The 20,297-nt window shown below is 37.5% G+C and overlaps 1 protein-coding gene across 1 annotated transcript in view; it reads right to left on the reverse strand.

Moving 5' to 3' along the window:
- Positions 1-20,297, reverse strand: part of Adgrv1 (adhesion G protein-coupled receptor V1) — a 447,493-nt gene that overhangs the window by 76,883 nt on the left and 350,313 nt on the right. The window contains exon 85 of the mRNA XM_013015810.1: positions 6,411-6,568. Coding sequence (XP_012871264.1) covers positions 6,411-6,568 — 158 coding nt within the window. The remainder of the gene's footprint in view (positions 1-6,410; positions 6,569-20,297) is intronic.

The following is a 20,297-nucleotide window of genomic DNA, read 5'->3' on the forward strand; positions in this document are numbered from 1 at the left end:
CCATTGATCCCCAGGCTTGTTTTTGTTCAGTAACAAGCAGTTTCCATTACTATGGCTTTATAATACAGTTTGAAGTTTTTATTCTTCCAACACTATTTTTTTAGAAAAATGTTTTAAGCGATGAAAATAGAATGAGACTGATTGCAAACAAGCAGCTCACTGCTAAGAACATGGGACACCTGTTACCCTGGTTAGTATAGATATGACTCAAGCATCTACTACAAACAGGTAAGACCATCTTTGCTTTAGCAGAAGTCTTAATGTTGCTCCAGGGAAAATCATATCATATTTTTCTTCTTTTACTTGTACACCACAACTGTTTCTGAAAGCTTTAACACTTCAAATGACAATCACATACAATCTTGATATTTATAAAAGGTAATTCTGGATCGAGTGTGTTTCTCTTGTAGATTGTATGCAAGAAATGAGCACAAATGTCTTAAATTATTATTTGGCACAATCCTGAAATTGGTCTAGGCAGTGTTCTTCTGCCCAGCATGGTGTCTACTGGGGTAAAACTACAAGAAGTCTTTTCATTCACATGTCTAGAAGAGCTAGCATATCTGAAACAACTGTATACTGGTAAAGCATGACTCTCCTCATGACTATTAAGTATGAGGTTTGAGCAGAGTGGATGTCTCAGGGTATGATGTTAATACTTGGTAATAGAAAAGAAGTTGACTCTGAGTCTTCAGAAAGAGTGGACCTCTCATTACAGCATCACTTCCACGAAGTTGTTTTGGTCAGAGCAAGACCAAAGTCAGAGTAAGAGCCAATCCATATTTAAAGGTAGAAGAGTCAGGCTCCACTTTTTCCTCCTCCTCCTCTTCCTCTTCTTTCTCCTTCTCTTCTTCCTCCTCTTTCTTCTTCTTCTTCTTCTTTTTTTGGTTGGTCGTGGGTCTTGAACTCTGGGCCTGGGCGCTGTCCCTCAGCTCTTCAGCTCAAGGCTAGCGCTCTATCACTTGAGCCACAGCACCACTTGCAGCTTTTTTCTTTTTTGCTTATTTGGTGCTGAGGAATGGAACCCAGGGCCTCAGGCATGCAAGGCAAGCCGTCTACCCCTGAGCCACCTTCCCAGTCCCACTTTTTTTTGTCGGTCCTGGGGCTTGAACTCTGGGCCTGGGCACTATCCCTGTGCTCTTCAGCTCAAGGCAAGTGCTCTCCACTTGAGCTACATCACCACTTTCAGTTTTCTGGTGGTTTACTGGAGATAGGAGTCTCATGGTCTTTCTTGCCCGGGCTGGCTTTGGACTGTGATCCTCAGATCTCAGCCTCAGTGAGTAGCTAGGATTACAAGTTCTCCCAGAATGGAAGGGATGAAACACTGTAGTTTACTATAAGATTTTTCAATGTTTTCAGAACAGAATTGCAATCTTGGTGTATCTTGCTATTGTTTACTTTCCAGATGAAGAAATGGACTCTCACAGACATAGAAGCATTCATCCCCAAACAATGCTCCCAGGAAAGAGAAGCAGCCACCACAGTAGCCAGACATCTGACACACCTTGAACCCACTTTTTACACAGACAGTTTCATCACTTTTAATTTGTATCTGCAGAATACTTAAACCTATTTGTGCTTTTTTTGTATCAAAGAGATTTGTAATCACCCACTTCCTCTTTTTATTTAAATTAATTTTCTTTCCCTGGTTTGTGAATCATTCTTCACATAAGAACTGCCCAATGAGTCAGCCAGTCTAAAAAGAGAGACAAGCTTATCATTGCCCAAGATCAAATCCAAACCTGAAAATTATAGGCTTTGTATACAAGGCTCTTTGAGATACTGAAATTTAGTTCAGTTCACTTTAGTACACCTTCATCATGACTCATTGTGGTGGCACATCAGCTCCCTAGTGGAGGAGGAGGCTAATGACTCTTCATAGGAATCACTGATGCTCAAAAGCTCCATTCTTATAAATCCAGAAAGCCACGGGGCTCTAAAACTACCCTTTCTTGCTATCTATAGTCAAGCTCAGGGGAGGAAGTGATCCATCTATGGAACTGAATATATTTCATTCTACAAGTTTTGTTTTTGTTCTTTAAAGCCTTTCATCTGGTTTTGATTGACTTTATAGAACACTGCTTCAGATTAAGAGATTTTAGAGCCAGGTGTCTACCTACTCAGGGGGCTGAGATCTGATGATCATAGTTCAAAAGCAGCCTGTGACTCTTATCTCCAATTAACCACTAAAAAGCCAAAGTGGAGATGTAGCTTAAGTAGTAGAGAGCTAGCCTTGAGCAAAAAAGCTCAGAGATGGTGTCCAGGTCCTGAGTTCAAGCCCCTGGCCAGTACACACACACACACACACACACACACACACATTCACGCAAAATATGGGATGTAAGAGGCTGACACTTGCATTCATCAGGATCAACAAATGAATGTTGTGAAGGAGACTATGGCTAAATATATCCAATCTATAAAGGAAGTGTGATTAACTCTATAGAAATTATAGAAGACTGAACCTAGGTAGGAATAGGCTATCAGTTTTGGGATCTTTCAGTTCCCATTTTGCCTCCACAGCCCTTGAGACATTCCCACTTCTTCATGTTTCTGGCCCAGGAAACACTGGAACTATGGCTTATACCCATGTCACAATTTTGTATTTCTCCCATAGTTCCATCCACAGAGATTTTGTTTTCTTTTTACTATTCTTTTGTTGAATGTTATCTTTAATTAATATTTATATAGAGAAGGTTAGTAGCAAAACATGAATATACAGTGTCATTTTGTCTGAATATTTTCCAAATTTATGTAATCAAATTTTAATAGAAAAATTCAAACAATGTTCAGTGTAGGTAGAAATCTTTACCTTAAAAAGTTTTGATTTGAAGTAGGTGAAGAATATTCAAGAGAACATGAGTTACAAATAAAATAGAAAAAGATCAAGTTGCAGTCAAGCTGAACACATGATTTGAGAATCATAAGGTTCAGAGAAAATAGAAAAAACAGTCCTAATTATAAAAAAACACAAACAGATCAACAAGACAAATAATTTAATCGCTACATTTGATGGCAAAACTGTTCCTCTTCTCAATGTTTCTTTGCTAAAGAATCTGCTCCTGTAATTATAGAATTTTATGGTGCACTGATGATTATTAATCCATTCATGTATTCAACAAATTATGTTATTATTCACTGAGCACTCTGCAAGAGACTGGGGACAGAGTTGCATACTCAATGTTCCTAACCCTCAGGAATTAATAGTTAAGTAAAAAATATTACCCACACGCCACTAAACAAGGTACCACTCAAGTGCTATATGGAAACAAGCATTTGAAAAGCACAGATGAGTATTTTTTGGTGTGGTGATTCTGTGGCGAGGCAATTTTAAAGGCTTCAGGGATAGGGTAGGATATTGTGAGAGTGCCAGAATTTCTATGAAGCAATGAAATGAGGCCTAGGGTAATAAATTGTTCATCAAATTCACCATTTTTACTTTGAATCACTTTTGGATGGCTTTAGGGAACTAGTGAAGTTTATAGAGGGTGGTAGACCCATAAGCCTCTCTCCACTCATACCCATATTCCCACATCACAATGAGTATATAAGGTAATAAGTAATGATGTGTCAGTTATAAGGTTCCTAACATGAGCAAAGATGGAAGTGTCAAGTAATTTTAGGAAAGAGAAGATAGGTTAACATGGCCAGAATGCAGGATAAAAGTAACTAACTGGGGGTGGAAGAGAGAACCCGGGGTGGGCTGTGAGGACTCATGTAAACTAAGGGAACCAGATTCATCTTTCTTTTTGATGGTATTAGGCATTGAACTTGCTAGGCAAATGTTCTACAAAGTGGGCCACATTCCTAGCCCTTCTTTGCTTTAGCTAGTTGTAAATAGAGTCTAAAAGTGTTGGCCAGGTGTTGGCCTCACACCAGAACTCCTCCTATTTATATCTGCCAATTTGACTGGATTACAGGTTTAATTTCTTTTTTTTTTCTTTTTGGTTCTGATATTTGAACTCAGGACCTTGCACTTATTAGGCAGATGCTCTACTTCTTGAACCATGTTCCTTGTTTTTTTATTTCATTACTTTTCAGAAAGGGTCTTGCTTTTTTTTTTTGTGAGAATACTGTGCAGAGGAGTTACAATTACATGGGCAAGATAACAAGTACATTCCTTATCAAGCATTATGGCCTCCTCTTTGTTTCCCCTTCCCATCCCTTCCCATGTCCCCCCTTTTTCCTTGACTTGAATGGACTCTGATTCTCTTATTTGTGCTTCCTGTGTTGCTGTGATGACATATCTTGTCACTGAGGCTAGCTTTTTTATTGATTGACAAAGGGTCTCATGAACTTTTTGATTGTGATCTCAGCCTTACTAGTTGTTAGGATTATATGTGTGAGAAATTATATCAAGTTCCAGCTTGTGTTTTGAGATTCAAACTCACAAACATTTTGTCTGGGCTAGCCTTGAACTTTGATTGTCCCAATCTCTGCTTCTCCAGTATTTGGGATTCCTATGTCTCACCATACTAAGTGGAGACTAGATTTTTCATTTTAGCAGTGATATTTGAATGGCCACAAAGCTGGAGAGTGAAGATATTCACTTCCTGTTTTTGAAATAGGGAATTTGAGATAACTAAATAGAAAAAAGAACAGAATAAGAGAGACCAATCGGAGAGATGTTGCAAGAATCCAAGCATGAGATGATAATTACTGAACTGTATTGTCATAGGAATAAAGTGGAAACACCATAAATACTTTTATTTGAAAAGGTACAATAAAGTGATATATTCATTAATATTTCATTACAAGAACTTCTTCATTGAAATTCAACTGTACTAAACCTCCTAGCATTATGGCCAATGTTTAGTGTTATGTGTTGCAAATCATCACAGGATTGTTTTATCTGTTGTATCATACCCACAAGATCATATCCACAAGATGCATGTGCTGATGTAGACATTCAAAAGATTAACTCACTAGCTTAGGCCTTTATGCCATCACTAATGGTAACATACAAACACTGGCGCTTTCACATTATAGTAAAACAAAACACATCTTAGCATTGAAGGAAAGAAAAGGACAACAATCTTGCTTTGTAACAAGACTATGTATTTTAGACACATACTCACACACATGAAAACATTAAGAAACACCAAACATGGTCCTCCCATTCTTAGATTCTCAAGTAGCTAGGATTATAGGTGTGAGTCACTGGCACCTAACTTGAAAGACTTTTTGTATATTAGCATGACAACTTCTAAGTTACAGTACCTATTGAGCCCTTCATAATGTACTGGACACTATTCTAGTGATTTCATAAATGATATCTTGCTTAAACTCTAGAAAACACTTTAATATGAGTACTTCCTCCAAGAATGTCATCAATTTGGCTTTAGAGCTCTAGTGATCTACAGATCACTAGCCTAAAAGGTTATTCACCCCAATTCATTCATCCCAAATCCATAAGACTCTCCCCAATAGCTCAGTTATTCACATACTTTAGTGAAAGTTTCTGTTTGTAGGTGTGTGGATTGTTCTTGCCAGGTACAGATGGCTAACACATGTAATCCTAGATAGTCAGGATACTGAGATTCAGAGGATCACAGCTTAAAACCAGGCAGGACAAGAAGTCTTGAGACTCCATTTCCACCAAAAGCAAAAAGCAAGTCTAAAGTCATGGCTCAAGTGATAGAGTTCCAGCCAAGGAATCAGGATGAGTGAGAGACCCCTGAGTTTGAATGCTAGTACTGACATAAAAAAAAAGAAAAAAAAATCCTAGGAGACTTGAATCTAACAACAACAACAAAAGAATTAAATCATAAAAACTCGTGCTAAGTATGATTCAAAGGGAAAAAATGAACTACAGGGAAAGCCAATTTGAGCTGGAAAGACTTGCACTCTTAAGCAAGCAGACATGTGTAGCCACTTACGAAGCTGTCTGCTTACACGTTATTAAACATCTGTCAGCGCAATGGAGTGCCACATGCAAAATATAGTGTTCATGAACACTGTGAAGCAAATTGTTTCTACATCTTCTTTGATCCAGCTCAGAAACTAGAAAACTTTTCTTATTAGACTTCCAGCTTGTAAGTGACAATATCTATTGAGCCCTTAAGTTGGGAAATAAATGGACTTCACAGGTTGAATGTGGGCTGTGACTGCCTAAGTTGAGAATGCTTGGAAAGCAGCTCCCAAAAAGCCTGTGACTCACTTGGACATTAACATCTTTTGGGGGGAAAAAAACAAAAAACAAACAAAAAAATCCTGGCATAAAACCTACAGATTCTGCCTGAAGTACCAAAAAGTAGAAGATACTAGAGAGCTTTGTCTTAGTTTAGGACTGCAGACCTGAAAGCTGAAATCAACTTCACTGTTTCGATTTTTTAATACAAAATTATTCGGTGACATTTTCCCCTCAGAAAGTTCCCATCTCCAAAGTGCAAAAATAGTTGCTTTCAAACCTGCAGCGTTGGTTCTTCCTCTGAAGATGTCATCGTATGCTTTCCACTGGGGCTTCAGTTGGTAGGCATGGATGAATACCACAAACACCACCACCAGGCACATTAAAGGGACCAGAGCTGCGGTGAACAGAGCTGCATAGGTGTTTGGGATAAAGCACCTGGAAAAGAGCAAAGGAGAGATGACAACTCAGACAACTCCAATCCCAATGTTTCTCCACTTAGTCCATCTCATCTCATCACTTGCTGATAGCCATTTTCCAGACATTTGCAAAAGCAAATTCTTGGTTTGCCCCCAAATGGAAGCTCTGGGAGAGACCAAGCTTCATTATTAAAATCTACCCACTGCTTCACAAATTAAGATCTCCAGAATATTCATCTCTTAGGAAGTTCAGAAAACTTCAAGAAAAGGTGATGATCAAAATATTTAAGACTTGCTCACTGTGTGTTTCAGAGATTTGGGTCATTTAAAACAGCTTGTAGAACCAAAGCTAATATATCTATCTGGACTTAATAGTTCAGTGGCACTAAACTCCTGCACCACACCTCCAACGATTATCTAGAAACCTTTTTCAATTTGTCTTAAATAGGGGGTTATAATATTATTTACAACAGAGGTTAGCTGTGAAGATCACTGAATTCCTAGAAGCACAACACACACACACACACACACACACACACACACACACACACACACGTAGGTCTAATGTTCTTTGGAAGGGTTAGTTATGTTTGGCTTATGTTTCAAATCAGTTGGTGGATTATTCAAGGCAGAGCTCAAGGTCTCTTTCTATTTTCTCCCTCTCTCAAAATTCAAATCAAGACAAATATTAATCATGGAGGAAATGGTCCTGGGCTGACAATAGTTACTGTGCTATTAGTGTGCTGATCAGGCCCGAATGAACATCTCCTGACCTTGCTGGCTCCTCAGGTCAAAGGGCAAGGGCTGTGGTTGCTCCTGCCTAGGAGACCAGTCATTTTCCCTCTCTGGACTGTTCTCCCTACTCCCTGTTCTTCCCTTGCATTTTCTATCTTCCCTTCTCTCCTCCTTTTATTCCCTTCCTCCTTCTCTCTCTCTATCCCATCCAACTCCCAGATTTTCCTGAGGTGGGATAAATGCAGGAAATAAAGGATGAAGGATCACATAACCGCTAGGAAGCTGATTAGAAAGCATTTCTTCTCTGTGTTTTGCTAGCCCTTGTTTCTTGGTCTAAACCTCCCCTGAAAAGCACATGAGAGAACATGTCCTCTAAATGTGAAATGGAGGCTTCTCAGGGCTCACAGTCATCTCCACAGCCTTGGCTTTTGAGTAGATGACAGTTTGTCATGTCTCGACTACACATTTCCACAAGAGCCTTTCATTCTCTTGGAAATGAAGACACTTTTCCATTTAGAAGTTCCATTGCACAATTGTTTTTTTTGTCATCCCTGGAGTTTGCAAGGATTAACAGAGTCACATTATTATGTATACATAGTATGTATGTATGTATATATGTCCACGTGTACGCTTGCATTTCTATCACTCTAAAACCAAGAGAAAAATGGTCTTAAAGATATAATTGAAAATTTTCACTCATGGGACATAATGTCATCAGGTTCTTTAGATAGCATCTTAAACATATAAAAATCTCAAAATAGAAGACAATAATAGGTTGTCATTTTCTAAAACTGTACTTTGTAGGCATAGTCTTATAATGTTTACCACATTCATCACACTTCCTAAAAGTTACGACTATGTTGTTTGCTTCTTTGTCTTTCTTTTGAGAGTGCATCTGGTTGAATAGCTCTGACTGGCCCTAACTTGAAATCTTCCTCAGTCTTCCAAGTGCTGGGACTACAAATATATACCATAATGTCTGACCATTCTTTATTTCATTTTCTTTTAAGATAGGGTCTGGCCAGGTAGCTAGCTAGGGTGACCTTAAACTGGTGATCCTTCATCCTCCTGCCTCTGCTTAAAACTTTACTTTTAATTGAAAAAAAAAACATGTTTAATAAGCTTTGACTGAGGAGGAGGAGCTTTAGGGCCAAGAAGCACACAAATGGAGAAAGAAAGGATGGGTAGATACATGTCAATGTACATAAGTAAACCTGGAACCAGATAACTTGAGGGAATGATGGAGTTGGAAGAGATATGTGGCAGAGAATGGTGGAATGACAGTCAATGATTAAGATGTAGTGCACTCATAAATTGACATGTTGAATTTGAACCCTTTGTATAACTACTTAGGATAATTTTTAAAATCTTGATAGCACAATATATTTCATTTGCTTTATTATAATTACTTTATGCAGTGTTCCTCTAAGATATTAGAAACTTGCCATTATGCACTGAGGAAAAAAAATCTTGATAGCAAGGAATGCCCATTTTCTACTTTACAAAGTTCTTTCCATTATTTTTGATACATAATATCTATAAAGCAATATTACAACATTACCATGTAGATTTGAAGAAAACTCAAGAACAAAAAGTCCTCAATATAATCTGTTTAGAAAAAAAAGCCTCAAAATCATTGGGAAAATATTTATTCTTGAAAATTGGGAAAATAGTGTTTCAACTATCTATTTAACTACAGATACATTATTAAAAGCCTTAATCAGTTATCACTCTAATTAATATCACCTACTAAATGTATTCTTTGTGTAAACAAGACACATTTTAAAAGATATTTCAAAAGGTCCTCTGCATCTTCAAAGAGATGTCAGAATGATGAATTTCCTGGTTTTAGAATTGAATTTGGCTGACACAAAGACTAAATCCTTCCCCGTCTGCTCATCTGTAATGCAGTTAAGACCTATTTTTTCTAGTCAAAAACCTGTGATTAAATAAAAGAGGCAGACATTAATGGCCTCACTATTCAAAATGATCCTTTAGTGAAAGCTGTAAACATGCCAGCTGCTCATTATTTTGTACATTGGCTTTAAATGACGACTTATTATTATTTTTCATTTGCATGATGGATTCGCTGACTTAGATCAGCATAAAAGTGCTTAGATGAATCTAAACATGGACTAAAGAGGCAAACAAGTTTCACTGTCTTATATTTTCTTTTTTGTCTTGAAAAACACCATCACCATTCAGTTTGGGTATAATGGTAGAATCTATTATAGAAGTTGTTCTGAGAGTATACAGGTTTTGCATAGAGCACTATAGCTGCAAAATGACTGTCCAACATGCATACTCTCCCATGACAACCAATAGCAAGGTGCTCACCCATCTTCCTAAAACTTGCTCCTTAGCGAATAATCCCTGGAAGCTCTCATCCAAACAATGGTGACGAGTCACTTTTATTAAAGGATAAAGCAGGCACAGAGGCCATTCAGGAGGTCAGAAGTAACCAAGCTCGACCCTTCTCAGGAGGGGAGGAGAATCTCTGAAGTGTTAGTGCTCTTACAGACCTTTGCAGTTCTCCTTTTTGTCCATAACTTGATCGTGATGGCTCATTCTTTCGGAAAAGGGGGCAGGACAGTTACCCACCTGAAGCTCTGCTTTCCTCTGTTTCTTCAGAGCCCTGTATAACATGATATCCCCTGAGGTGGGCGCCCTGTGCTTGTCATGCACCCAGACCATGTGGTACAGATCGCAGAGGAGGCCTCTGTGAGGTGGGCAGCCTCCCCCCTTGCCCTCTTTATCTGAGGCCCTGGAATAGTGCACGCCCCCACTCCCCTGCTGGCCACACTTGTCAGCTGTGAGTCCAACTGTCTCCTCAGAGCAAGATCTCCTTAGGCTTAGGGACTGGGGACCCAACAACACTTTTGAAACACTACCATTTCCAAGTGAGGCCAGGCTATCAGGTTACCTGCCCACCCTCCACCCAAGTACAGATAGCAGCCAGAACTCACGAATGCTTTTCCAGTCCCCTGGAAAGCAGGTAGAACAAGCTACATCACTATACACCCCCAGATTACAGCTCTTATCCCTCCTTAATTTCATTTCTCATCTAACTCTTCTTTTGAACTTGTAGGCATTCTTCTCCTTTTTCAGCAGTATTTTCTGACTGGGATATCTACTGGTGTATAAAAAAAAGTTTACCATAGAAAGTACTTCAGATAAACAAACTCCATTCTACCCTTTAAAAATAGTCTCACCGGTCAGAATGGCTTTTAGTATAACCAAGTAAGAGATAGATTCATTTGAGGATGAGATCACATAAATAGGGGGTGCGGCATTCGGAAACTGTGAATATCATGTTAAGAGTAGTCTGGGAACACATTTGTGGAAACACTGAATGTAAGAAAAAGCAGACTGAACACTGTCCGCACACCAGGCTGTGGAAGTAGGTGAATAATTTGCTGGCAGCTATTCCTTTAAGAATCCATCTGGCCAATACAGAGAGACAAAGGCCACACTGATTTTCTTTCTTCAAAAGGGTGAGGAAAGAATGCTCCTTGGAATAAACAGCTCATCCAACTTCAAAGGAAATTTCTCTCTCCGAGTGTTGGACACTCTTGGGTTTTTTTAAATCACTTGCCTCTCTTTGCTATTTCCTCTTAAACTTTCTGAGGTGTTCCCCTCTCCCGCCCTTCTTTATGATTGCCCACAGTTCCAGTGTTTCAAAATCTTGTCAGGACTCCATTCCAGTTTTAGCCAGAGGAAAGAAGTAAATAGAGTTTTATTACTTTTAGATTTCCTTCTCTCGTCCTCCCTGGGAACATTCAGGAGGCCTGAGGTCACTTTCTAATTTAGGAAAGATGATACTTTCCCTCACTAGCATTTTATACTTGCAGAGATGTTTTCCCTCACATAACCTAGTAGAAATTTTATACAAAGTTATGTAGGTGACTTTGAAGTCTCACAGTTTCTTTCTTCCTATAAGAAACCAACTAAGGATCATCTCAGAAGCAGAGGCATCTGTCAGGGACATGACCTCCTCTAAGAAACCACTGAAAATATTGGGATGGAAGCAAGGAACTCACTGTCCATGACAGTGAATTGACTCCATTTAAATTATATTGTCAAGAACAAGTTGACCGTGGAAAGCTGAAAGGCTTGAGGAATCCAGGTAGATGATATCTGGGCTACATCTGGCCACTTAGGTAATGACAAATGATGTAGGTAATGAAATAGGAGTAAATGTTTCAGAGGTCTTCTTCGTAAGTACTTCTCAGGAAGTCAGTGAAGTCCACAGGCTCAAGTGCCAACATTCCTTGGAGAAGATCTCCTTAGCACTTCTTCAGTGCTTCCATTGACTTTTTCTTCTGCACATGTGAATACGTACAGACACCTACTCTATTTAGAGAGTATTAGAGTTCATTTTATGATCCTAATTTATTGAGCACTGGTTTTCTACTCTGTGTAAAAAGTACAATATCCAATCACTGGCTGAATTTGCTGAAAAACAAAGATCCTATTTATTAGGAAGATACCAGAAATAAAATTTAAGCCAATATGTATAGTTGAAATATTCCTTTGCTCACATGTCCAAGTTACTTTCTTTTCAAAGATGAGGCTCTTATTTACATACAATTATAGTCACTTGTACATTTATGAATGTGTATATGCATGTATGTCCTGAGTTATTCAAAATGACAGGAAAGACTTAGAGAAACATTTTGGACACATTAATTCTTTTAAAATAAATTTATGGAGGCTCAGAATAAATGAGAATTAACAGTTTGGGTTTAACAGCTGCAAAGTAAGATAATATATTCTTTTTATCTATTTTGTTGTGTGAAGGCAATGGACATAGTCTACCAATACTTGCATAGTTTTGCCATTACCTACATAGCCCAGAGTTTCAAATGAGAGGAATTTCTCTGTCAATTGTCTCTAGTCTCACACCCTCACACCCAGATGACCAGCTCTAAGACTGATACTGGCCCTATAGTCAGCATAGTTTATGACATACCCCTGACTTCAGCTTTTCTCTTGAAAATTTGACTTACAAGTCATTAGTTGAGCTGATGTAAAGGCATAGCAAATAGCCACACTAGGTTAAGTACATAAATATACAGCAGATAGGGACAAAGAAGAGTAAAGGGGAACAGGACTAGGGACAGAGGTCTGAAGGCCACAATATCCTATGAGAGACAGAATACCCTTGGTTTCCAGATATTAATGCCAGGTCCTCAGAAATCCAACTATACCTCATTTCTGGTGGTTTGACATCCCAGGAATGCCTGTGTCTTAATTCTATAACCACCCTCCCTGCTCCCTGTCCTATAACTTGAAGTATGTGAGCTTTTACATCTAATAGAAAGGCCATTCCCAAAACAAAGTTAGTGAGTAAGCAATAAAAGGAGATAGGAGAGAACACCTAATTATTCTTCTGAAGACATCGCCTTTACTTGCCATGGTGGTTCATGTCTGTAATCACAGCACATGGAAGGCTCAGGCAGGAAGATCTCAAGTAAGAGTCCAGCCTGGGCTGCACAGCAAGACCTTATCTTAAAAAACAATCAATCAAGAAATCCCAGAAAAACATAGAAAATATTGTTTTTGGAGATGCAGTACCATGTCTGGTTGTTTTTAAGCTCACTTTATGCCGCAATTGGCATTGCCTAACTCTTTTCATGGATAACTACCTGTAAAACAAACCAAAGGACCAAAGAATAAGACTTAAGTTCATTTATAAAGAATTAAAAAATAATCCTATGTTTATTTTATTTTGAAATATGAAGGAAGAATAAGGACATATCAGAACAAAACTGCTCCAATGAACAAAAAAGAACAAATAGTTAAGCTCACTGAATATTAAATTACCTAAAGATTTGAAATCCATTGAGGAGCTTTGGGCTGATTCCATAGCTTGGCTATGGTAAACAATGCTGCAATGAACATGGTTAGCTTTCGTGTGACCTTGTTTGTGTTCTAATGGATAAATGACCAGGAGTTGAATTTCTGGGCAATATGGAAATTCTACACTTAATCTTTTGCTTTCCAGAGTGCTTGAAGTTTACATTCCCACCAACAATACATTAGGGTTGCCTTTTTCCCACATTTTTACTAGCATCTGTTATCATTTGCTTTCTTGGTACATGTTTTTCCCTTATGTGTGGAAGCTAGATTTAGCTTACATTTACTTATAAGTAAATATATTAGGTGGGGTGCAAAAGTATACATATATTAATTGAAATATGGTAGATCCAAAGAAAAACTAAAATAGTGTAATTCCTTAGAAAGGCAAAGTCAAAGCTTAACAAAGTAAAATACCTGGAAGTGGGTACTTGAAAAGGCTGGTGTGGGGTCAAGGGGAAAGAAATGAAGAAGAGAAGAAGGGGAGAACACAATAAAAAATCCCATGTACATCCTACAAAATTAAGGAGAGTGAGGGAAGGGGTAGGTAAAGGATATTGAAATAGTAAATATTGAAAGGGGTGACATTGATAAAGATGTATTGTGTTTATAAACTGTTTTGTATGACTACTTAAAGATTAAAAAATATTATTGATGATAAAATATAGTTTAGAGATAGTTAATGAAAGTCTGAAATCCATGACATGTCAAGTGATTTTTTTTCCCTTCAGAAACTCAAATTTGAGCAGTATATTCCCTAAACAACTTGATAATAATTGTTGAAATCAGTGCTTGCTGACTTTCTTCCAGGTAGGTTCCTGTGAATCAAACTTTTTGAGTATTTCATCAGAAAAAAGGTCAAGCTGACTTATGTTTTTGTTCTGTGTTCTCTCATAAAGCTAGGTTGTTTACTATTGGAAAATGTCATTGTCCTAGAGTGTTCAAAAAGGTACTGTCTTTACCTCTTGTTTCTCAGGCCTCTGAATAGATGGCGAAACATTTTCTTCTGGCTAATCATAGCACCTTCTTGTATATGAGAAAAGTTAAAGGTCTTCATTTAAAAAAAAAGACAGATGGATAGAGTTAGCCATGAGACTACATGGCTAATGTTCAAAATATAATAATGTCACTTATCTGACTGCAAGTGTACACATACATTCACTTCCCATATCTCCTCACTAGAAGCATTTGTAGAAAAGAAGCTGCCAAGGATGGCTGTTAAGAAAGCATACCGGCACTGTATACAGTCAGGATGGAGTAGTTTCTGATCTTAGGTTAGTGTTACAAAGGCAGCTATTTAAAAAATATAAAACTTCTTTATACAGGTGCAAATTGGGTTCTTTTTGCGTTCAATCTGTGTTACCAATGGAGTCAAAACATTTACTGGAAGCATAGTAGAAATTGAGGCCCACTTGGCAGGTTAGCATGAATGTTATTTCCTTTTTCCTGTGAAAAGTGAGTAGAACTGGAAAGGATACTTTCCAAATACTTGTAGATGTGTTTGTCAGTCTTGTATATGCTTCTTTTCTAACCCATGAGAAATGTGAGAAAGCAGGTAGAGGTTTGTGCTTATGCAAACAGCACTGTGGGCCATTATATTAAAGAGAGTGAGATTTGAGTAGTAAAATTGACATGGAAATGATAAGGATTTCTCAAAAGAAAATTAACATCTTATAGAAGGATAATTCAACTTTTGATTCTTTACCACATTTCACAGAATACTAATGACATTATACTGCCCTGGAAATTAGGTTCATAGGTGTCTCTGCCTTACTCCTGCTTCAGTTCCTGTGGAGGGAACACTCAGTCACCCCTACAATTGTGTAAATTTTACAGCCCAATGCATATGGTATACCTAAATGATGACTAGTATATTGTTCCCTGAAGCTAGTTATGCTTTCATTCCACTCTGCACTGTACACACTTCCTTGAATGGAAGTACAATTTGAATCATAAAGTCTGGAAATAGCTGGGCAACTTTCAACGACTGACAAAACAGGAGCAGCTGGATTTGATGGGGCTATCTATCAGTCAATCATTTTAAGGCTGTTATCTCTAAGTGCAGACAATATGTTTCAACCATTGCTCAGCTATGTTGTAGGTCCTATCTCAATTACAGTATTTTGAATTTTAAAAAGTTACTTTTATTAACAAAATCATATAACTTTATGGTCTAAAAGGGTGTCTCAATTCATAAGCATGTTGTATAATGATCAGTCAGGTTGATTATCACATCCATCACCTTACACGTTGCTAAGGATTGGATATAGTTTGGGTGTCTGAGCATCACTGTGTTTGGAGGCTTGGTGGTAGTTTAGGGAGGTGGAAGAGGGAGATGAGGAGTCCTGTAGGTCACTGGGAACATGTAATAGTTCTCATACGATCGCTTGAGTTCTTCAGAGAGGATTGTTTTAAGAGGATGAAGGCTGCCCTCACCCAGTTCTTTCTGCTTCTTGGCCCATGATGGAAGGTTCCTTCTTCCCTTTCCAATTCTGTCCTTGCCATGTCACAAGATGAGGCAGCCATGGGTGGTCTTCACAATAGAACCCATGCTGCTGCACAGTGTGGACTCTGAATCCACATGATCGATAGCTTAATAAGTCTCTTTTCTTGGTAAGTCAGTTACTGGTATTTCACTAGAGTGACAGTAAGCTGATTAATGTGTGTGTGTGTGTGTGGGTATTTTCCTGTGGTGGAAGTTTTCCAAAAGCATCTCGTCTTGGCTATTTAGAAATATTCAAGCTATATACAAGATGCAGGCCACTGTGGGTAGAGGTTGGGGGAGAACATACAAAAGAACCAAAAGAAACAAAAAATCACCTAGTATATTATAAATACATTAAAAACAACAGCAAGAAAGAAAAACCACCTGTGTCCCTATCTTGGGGTTCATTTCACTTAGCATCATCTTATATGATCATATGTACACAGCTTTTGACCTTTTCTGCTGGTCCTAGACATATACTAGTTATTGCAAATAAGGGAAACCATGGCTATTCTTTTTGACTATAGTCATACTGTTCATGAGAATATCAGAATTTTTTTCCTATCTACTTGTAATTTTAATGCCATTAATCTACCTATTTTCACCTCCTTTTTTCTTCTCTTCCCAGTCACTATTCTATTCATTACTTTCATAAGATTAATTTAATTTTCTACATTTTCCATGAGTGAAATCATACTGCATTTGTTTTCCTGTGTTCAGATTATTTTGCTTAACATAATGTCCTCCAGGTTTATACGTATTGCTGCAAGTATCAAGGCTCAATCTATATGTACACACCTATATTAATACATATATAATACATATATAAGGGTGAGTGGAGAAAGAAAATTATGTATATTATAAATAAAAATAGAATATATTCACATATATATACAGAATATCATATATCCATACATATATGTATTACATATGGGCATATAATATATGTATTTATAATATATCATATTATATATTATATAATAATACATTACATATTATGATATACAATATATAATTATATATACATCTAACATATATACATATATATGTACATATGAAATATATGCATGCATATACACACATATATGTATATATAATATATAACACAATTATATATCATGCATATATTATATAGTATATAATTTTATATCGGTATGTACATATACATATGTATATACATAATTGAATTTTCTTTATCAACTCATGCTTTGTTGGACATGTACGCTGATTCTAAATCTTATCTATTTTAAACAATAGTGAAATATATGTAGAACTGCAGGTGTTTCTTCCATTACTCTGACTTCATTTTCTTTGGGCATATATTCAGTACTTGCATTGGTGGATCATATGGTGATTCTATTTGTTGAGATTTGGGGGATTTCCATACTGTTCTTCATAATTATAGTAATTTACACTTCCACCAACAATGTTGTACAAGTTTCCTTCTCTCCACAGCCTCTTCCTCATGTGTTTCTTAACAGTCGCCAATCTCAACAAGTTAAGATAGTATTTTATTGTAGTTTATATATTTTTCAATAAAAATTGAAATGACATTAATGGTGCTGAACACATTTTCATATACGTATTGCCATTTTTATGTCTATTCTAACAAATGACTATTTAGAGATATTTTTGGTCCATTTTTCATGTTTATTTGATTTCTTTTACTATTATGTTTCCAGAATTCTTTACATATTTTGGATATTAACTCCTTCTCAAATGTATAGTTTGCAAATACTTCTACCATTTCCTGAAATGTCTTTTCACCCTGTTGGTTTTATTTCTGGCTATGAAGAAGCTTTTCAGTTTGATGCCTGTTTGTTGTTGTTTGTTTGTTTGTTGTCTATGCTTCTTTTTTGGTCTTATTCAAAATATCTTTGCATAGACCAATTCTTGACGCATTTTCCCTTGTAGTTATTTCATAGTTTAGGTTTGCGCATTTAAGTCTGGATTTCAGTTTCAGTTGATTTTTGCAACTAATGGGAAAGAGGGGTTTGTTTTGAGTCATCTGTGTGGATATTCACTATTCCCAAAAATATTTGGTATTTTGTTCTCATTTTCCTAAAAGTGTGTTTTTGTGCCTTTGGTTAAAAAAAGGCAATTAGCTATAAAATATTATTTGTCTGTTTCATGATTCCCTATTCTATTCTATTGGCCTATATATATGTTTTATGCCAATATTGGTTTATTTTGGTTATTATTTCTTATAGTATGGTTTTAAGTGAGATAGCATGTTATCCTCAGCTTGACTCTTTTTGCTTAAGATTGTTTTGGGATTTTGTGAGGTTCCACACAAATTTTAGAGGTGTGTGTGTGTGTGTGTGTGTGTGTGTGTGTGTCTAATTCCACTGCTACTTTGATGAGGTGATGGCACTGGACATGTAGATTGCCTTAGGTTGTATGAACATTTTTTTTTTTTTGGGTCCGGTGTGGGGCCTGAACTCTGGGCCTGAGTGCTGTCCCTCAGCTCTTCAGCTCAAGGCTAGCGCTCTACCACTTGAGCCACAGCGCCACTTCTGGCTTTTTTCTTTTTGCTTATGTGGTGCTGAGGAATCAAACCCAGGGCCTCATGCATGCAAGGCAAGCGCTCTACCACTGAGCCATCTTCCCAGCCCCTGTATGAACATTTTTAAAAATTTTATTGGAAAGGCAATGTACAGAGGGGTTACAGTTAAGTAAGTAAGGTAATGAGTACATTTCTTTTTGAGCAGTGTTACCCTCCCTTGTTTTCTAGTGTTTTCCCTCCCCTGCTACCTCTCTTCCCAAGTTGTAAAGTTCATTTCCAACATAGTGTCTAGTGAGTATGACTGTTGCATTGGTTCCCTCTTTGCCCCCCCGTTTCTGTGAGTCAGTATGAACATTTTAACAAAATTAATTCTTCCAGCTCTTGAACACAGGGTATCTTTCCATCTATTTATGTTTTCTAGAATTTCTTTCATCAGTGCATTATTGAACAAATATTTAAGGATATTGATATTTGCTGAGTAATGAGCTGACACATGAATAATGTGTTCTGAAAATGTAATGTGCTCACATTAGGCAGTTTTTAAAGCTGCTAAATGCATTATGTCACTATAAATTGTTATTTGAGGTTTCATATGTCCTCCAGTATTGTATGTACAGCTAGAGGTTTAAGCACTATAAAAAACATAACTCCCCCTTTGAAGGACTTTGGAGCATAATATTTTAAAAGCAACATAGTAATAATACAAATTTATAAAATCCTACAATATATGGCCAAAATAAATGTGATAAGGATTGTAAATATGAAGAAAACCTGAGATAGATGCCATGACTGGATGGGTCTGAAGCCTTTACTAATGGATGAAGATAATCCTGCTTCCAAAAGTTACTGTTAAGTATGAAGGCACTAGGGCTAGAATAGCTGAGCAATCCATTGTTCAGAATATTTAAACAATCCCTTCTTGGTTTTGTGATTTGGACCAAGATTTAGCTTCTCTATTCCTGTCTCTTCCCTCAAAATCTGATGTGTATAAAAGATCAGAGTCACCCAACTATCTTTAAGGGCACATGGTGAGGGCGCAAATATTGCTAAATAATGTTACTATGTCTTTATGAAAAATATAGTAAAAATTAAAATTAAAGGGAATAAGTCCCCATTCCCTCCCTCACTCTGTTTTTCCTTCCCATCCCCATCTCCCAGTTGTATATAATTCATTTTCAACCTAGAGTCCAGTTAGTATTATTGCTGCATTTGTTTAGCCTTGTCCTTCCATTTCTATGTCCCTTTAATTGTCTGTGCTATTTGGCCCATTGAATGACAGCTAACAGACGCTTATCTTTTTTGCTGGGTTGCCTTTGGCTGCCATGTAAGCAACTCCTTTTTGGCTGTTTTCAGTACTTCACAATCACCCTGAAGAAATCTTCCTCCAGTTGCAAAGACTTCTGCCATCATGGGTACTGCTGAAGCCACAACTTTTTCCTTAGGGTGCTCTACTCTAGTGGTGACTGCTCCAGGATACTTGTAACAGCTTCCGAGGACTCTACTCTGAAGTAAGATGAATCTTGAGTTTGATGAACTGTAGACTATACTGCTCAATCTGAGCTATTCTTGCTCAGTATGGGAGGGCAAGTACCTTGCTAGTGATTAGTACAATGTGAGACTTGTGATTGGCACATAAGTAAGGCTTCTGATTGGTGTAACTGAAACTATACACATGAAAGGCTGTGATTTGAAGATTGCAATTCAAGCACAAGTATGCACACCTATCTGTAAATAAATAAATAATATATATATGTATATGGTCTTCTCCAACTTGTTTGTCTGGGAGGTTTCTCTTTTCTGTTTGCTTTTACAACAATGGGCTTTGCAACAAAGACTTTCCCCAAATAATCTTTTGCTTCCATATGGGCTTTTGTTGCTGTTTTTCATGAGTAAAAGCAGGCTGAGAAGATTGAAGCAGGCTGGGGGCAGCCAGCCTAGGAAGTAGCAGAGAGAAATGAGGAGTTTAGAGGGCTACTGAGAGCTGATACCGGAAGCGCGGAGCTTTAACCACAAGAGGAAGCCGAAGAAATCCACAGTGGAACTACTACAAAAACTCAAGAAACAGGGGGCTGGGAAAGTGGCTCAGTGGTAGAGTGCTTGCCTTGCATGCCTGAGGCCCTGGGTTCGATTCCTCAGCACCACATAAGCAAAAAGAAAAAAGCC

Source organism: Dipodomys ordii, unplaced genomic scaffold (genome assembly GCF_000151885.1).
Source record: "Dipodomys ordii isolate 6190 unplaced genomic scaffold, Dord_2.0 Scaffold28, whole genome shotgun sequence".
Taxonomy (NCBI): domain Eukaryota; kingdom Metazoa; phylum Chordata; class Mammalia; order Rodentia; family Heteromyidae; genus Dipodomys; species Dipodomys ordii.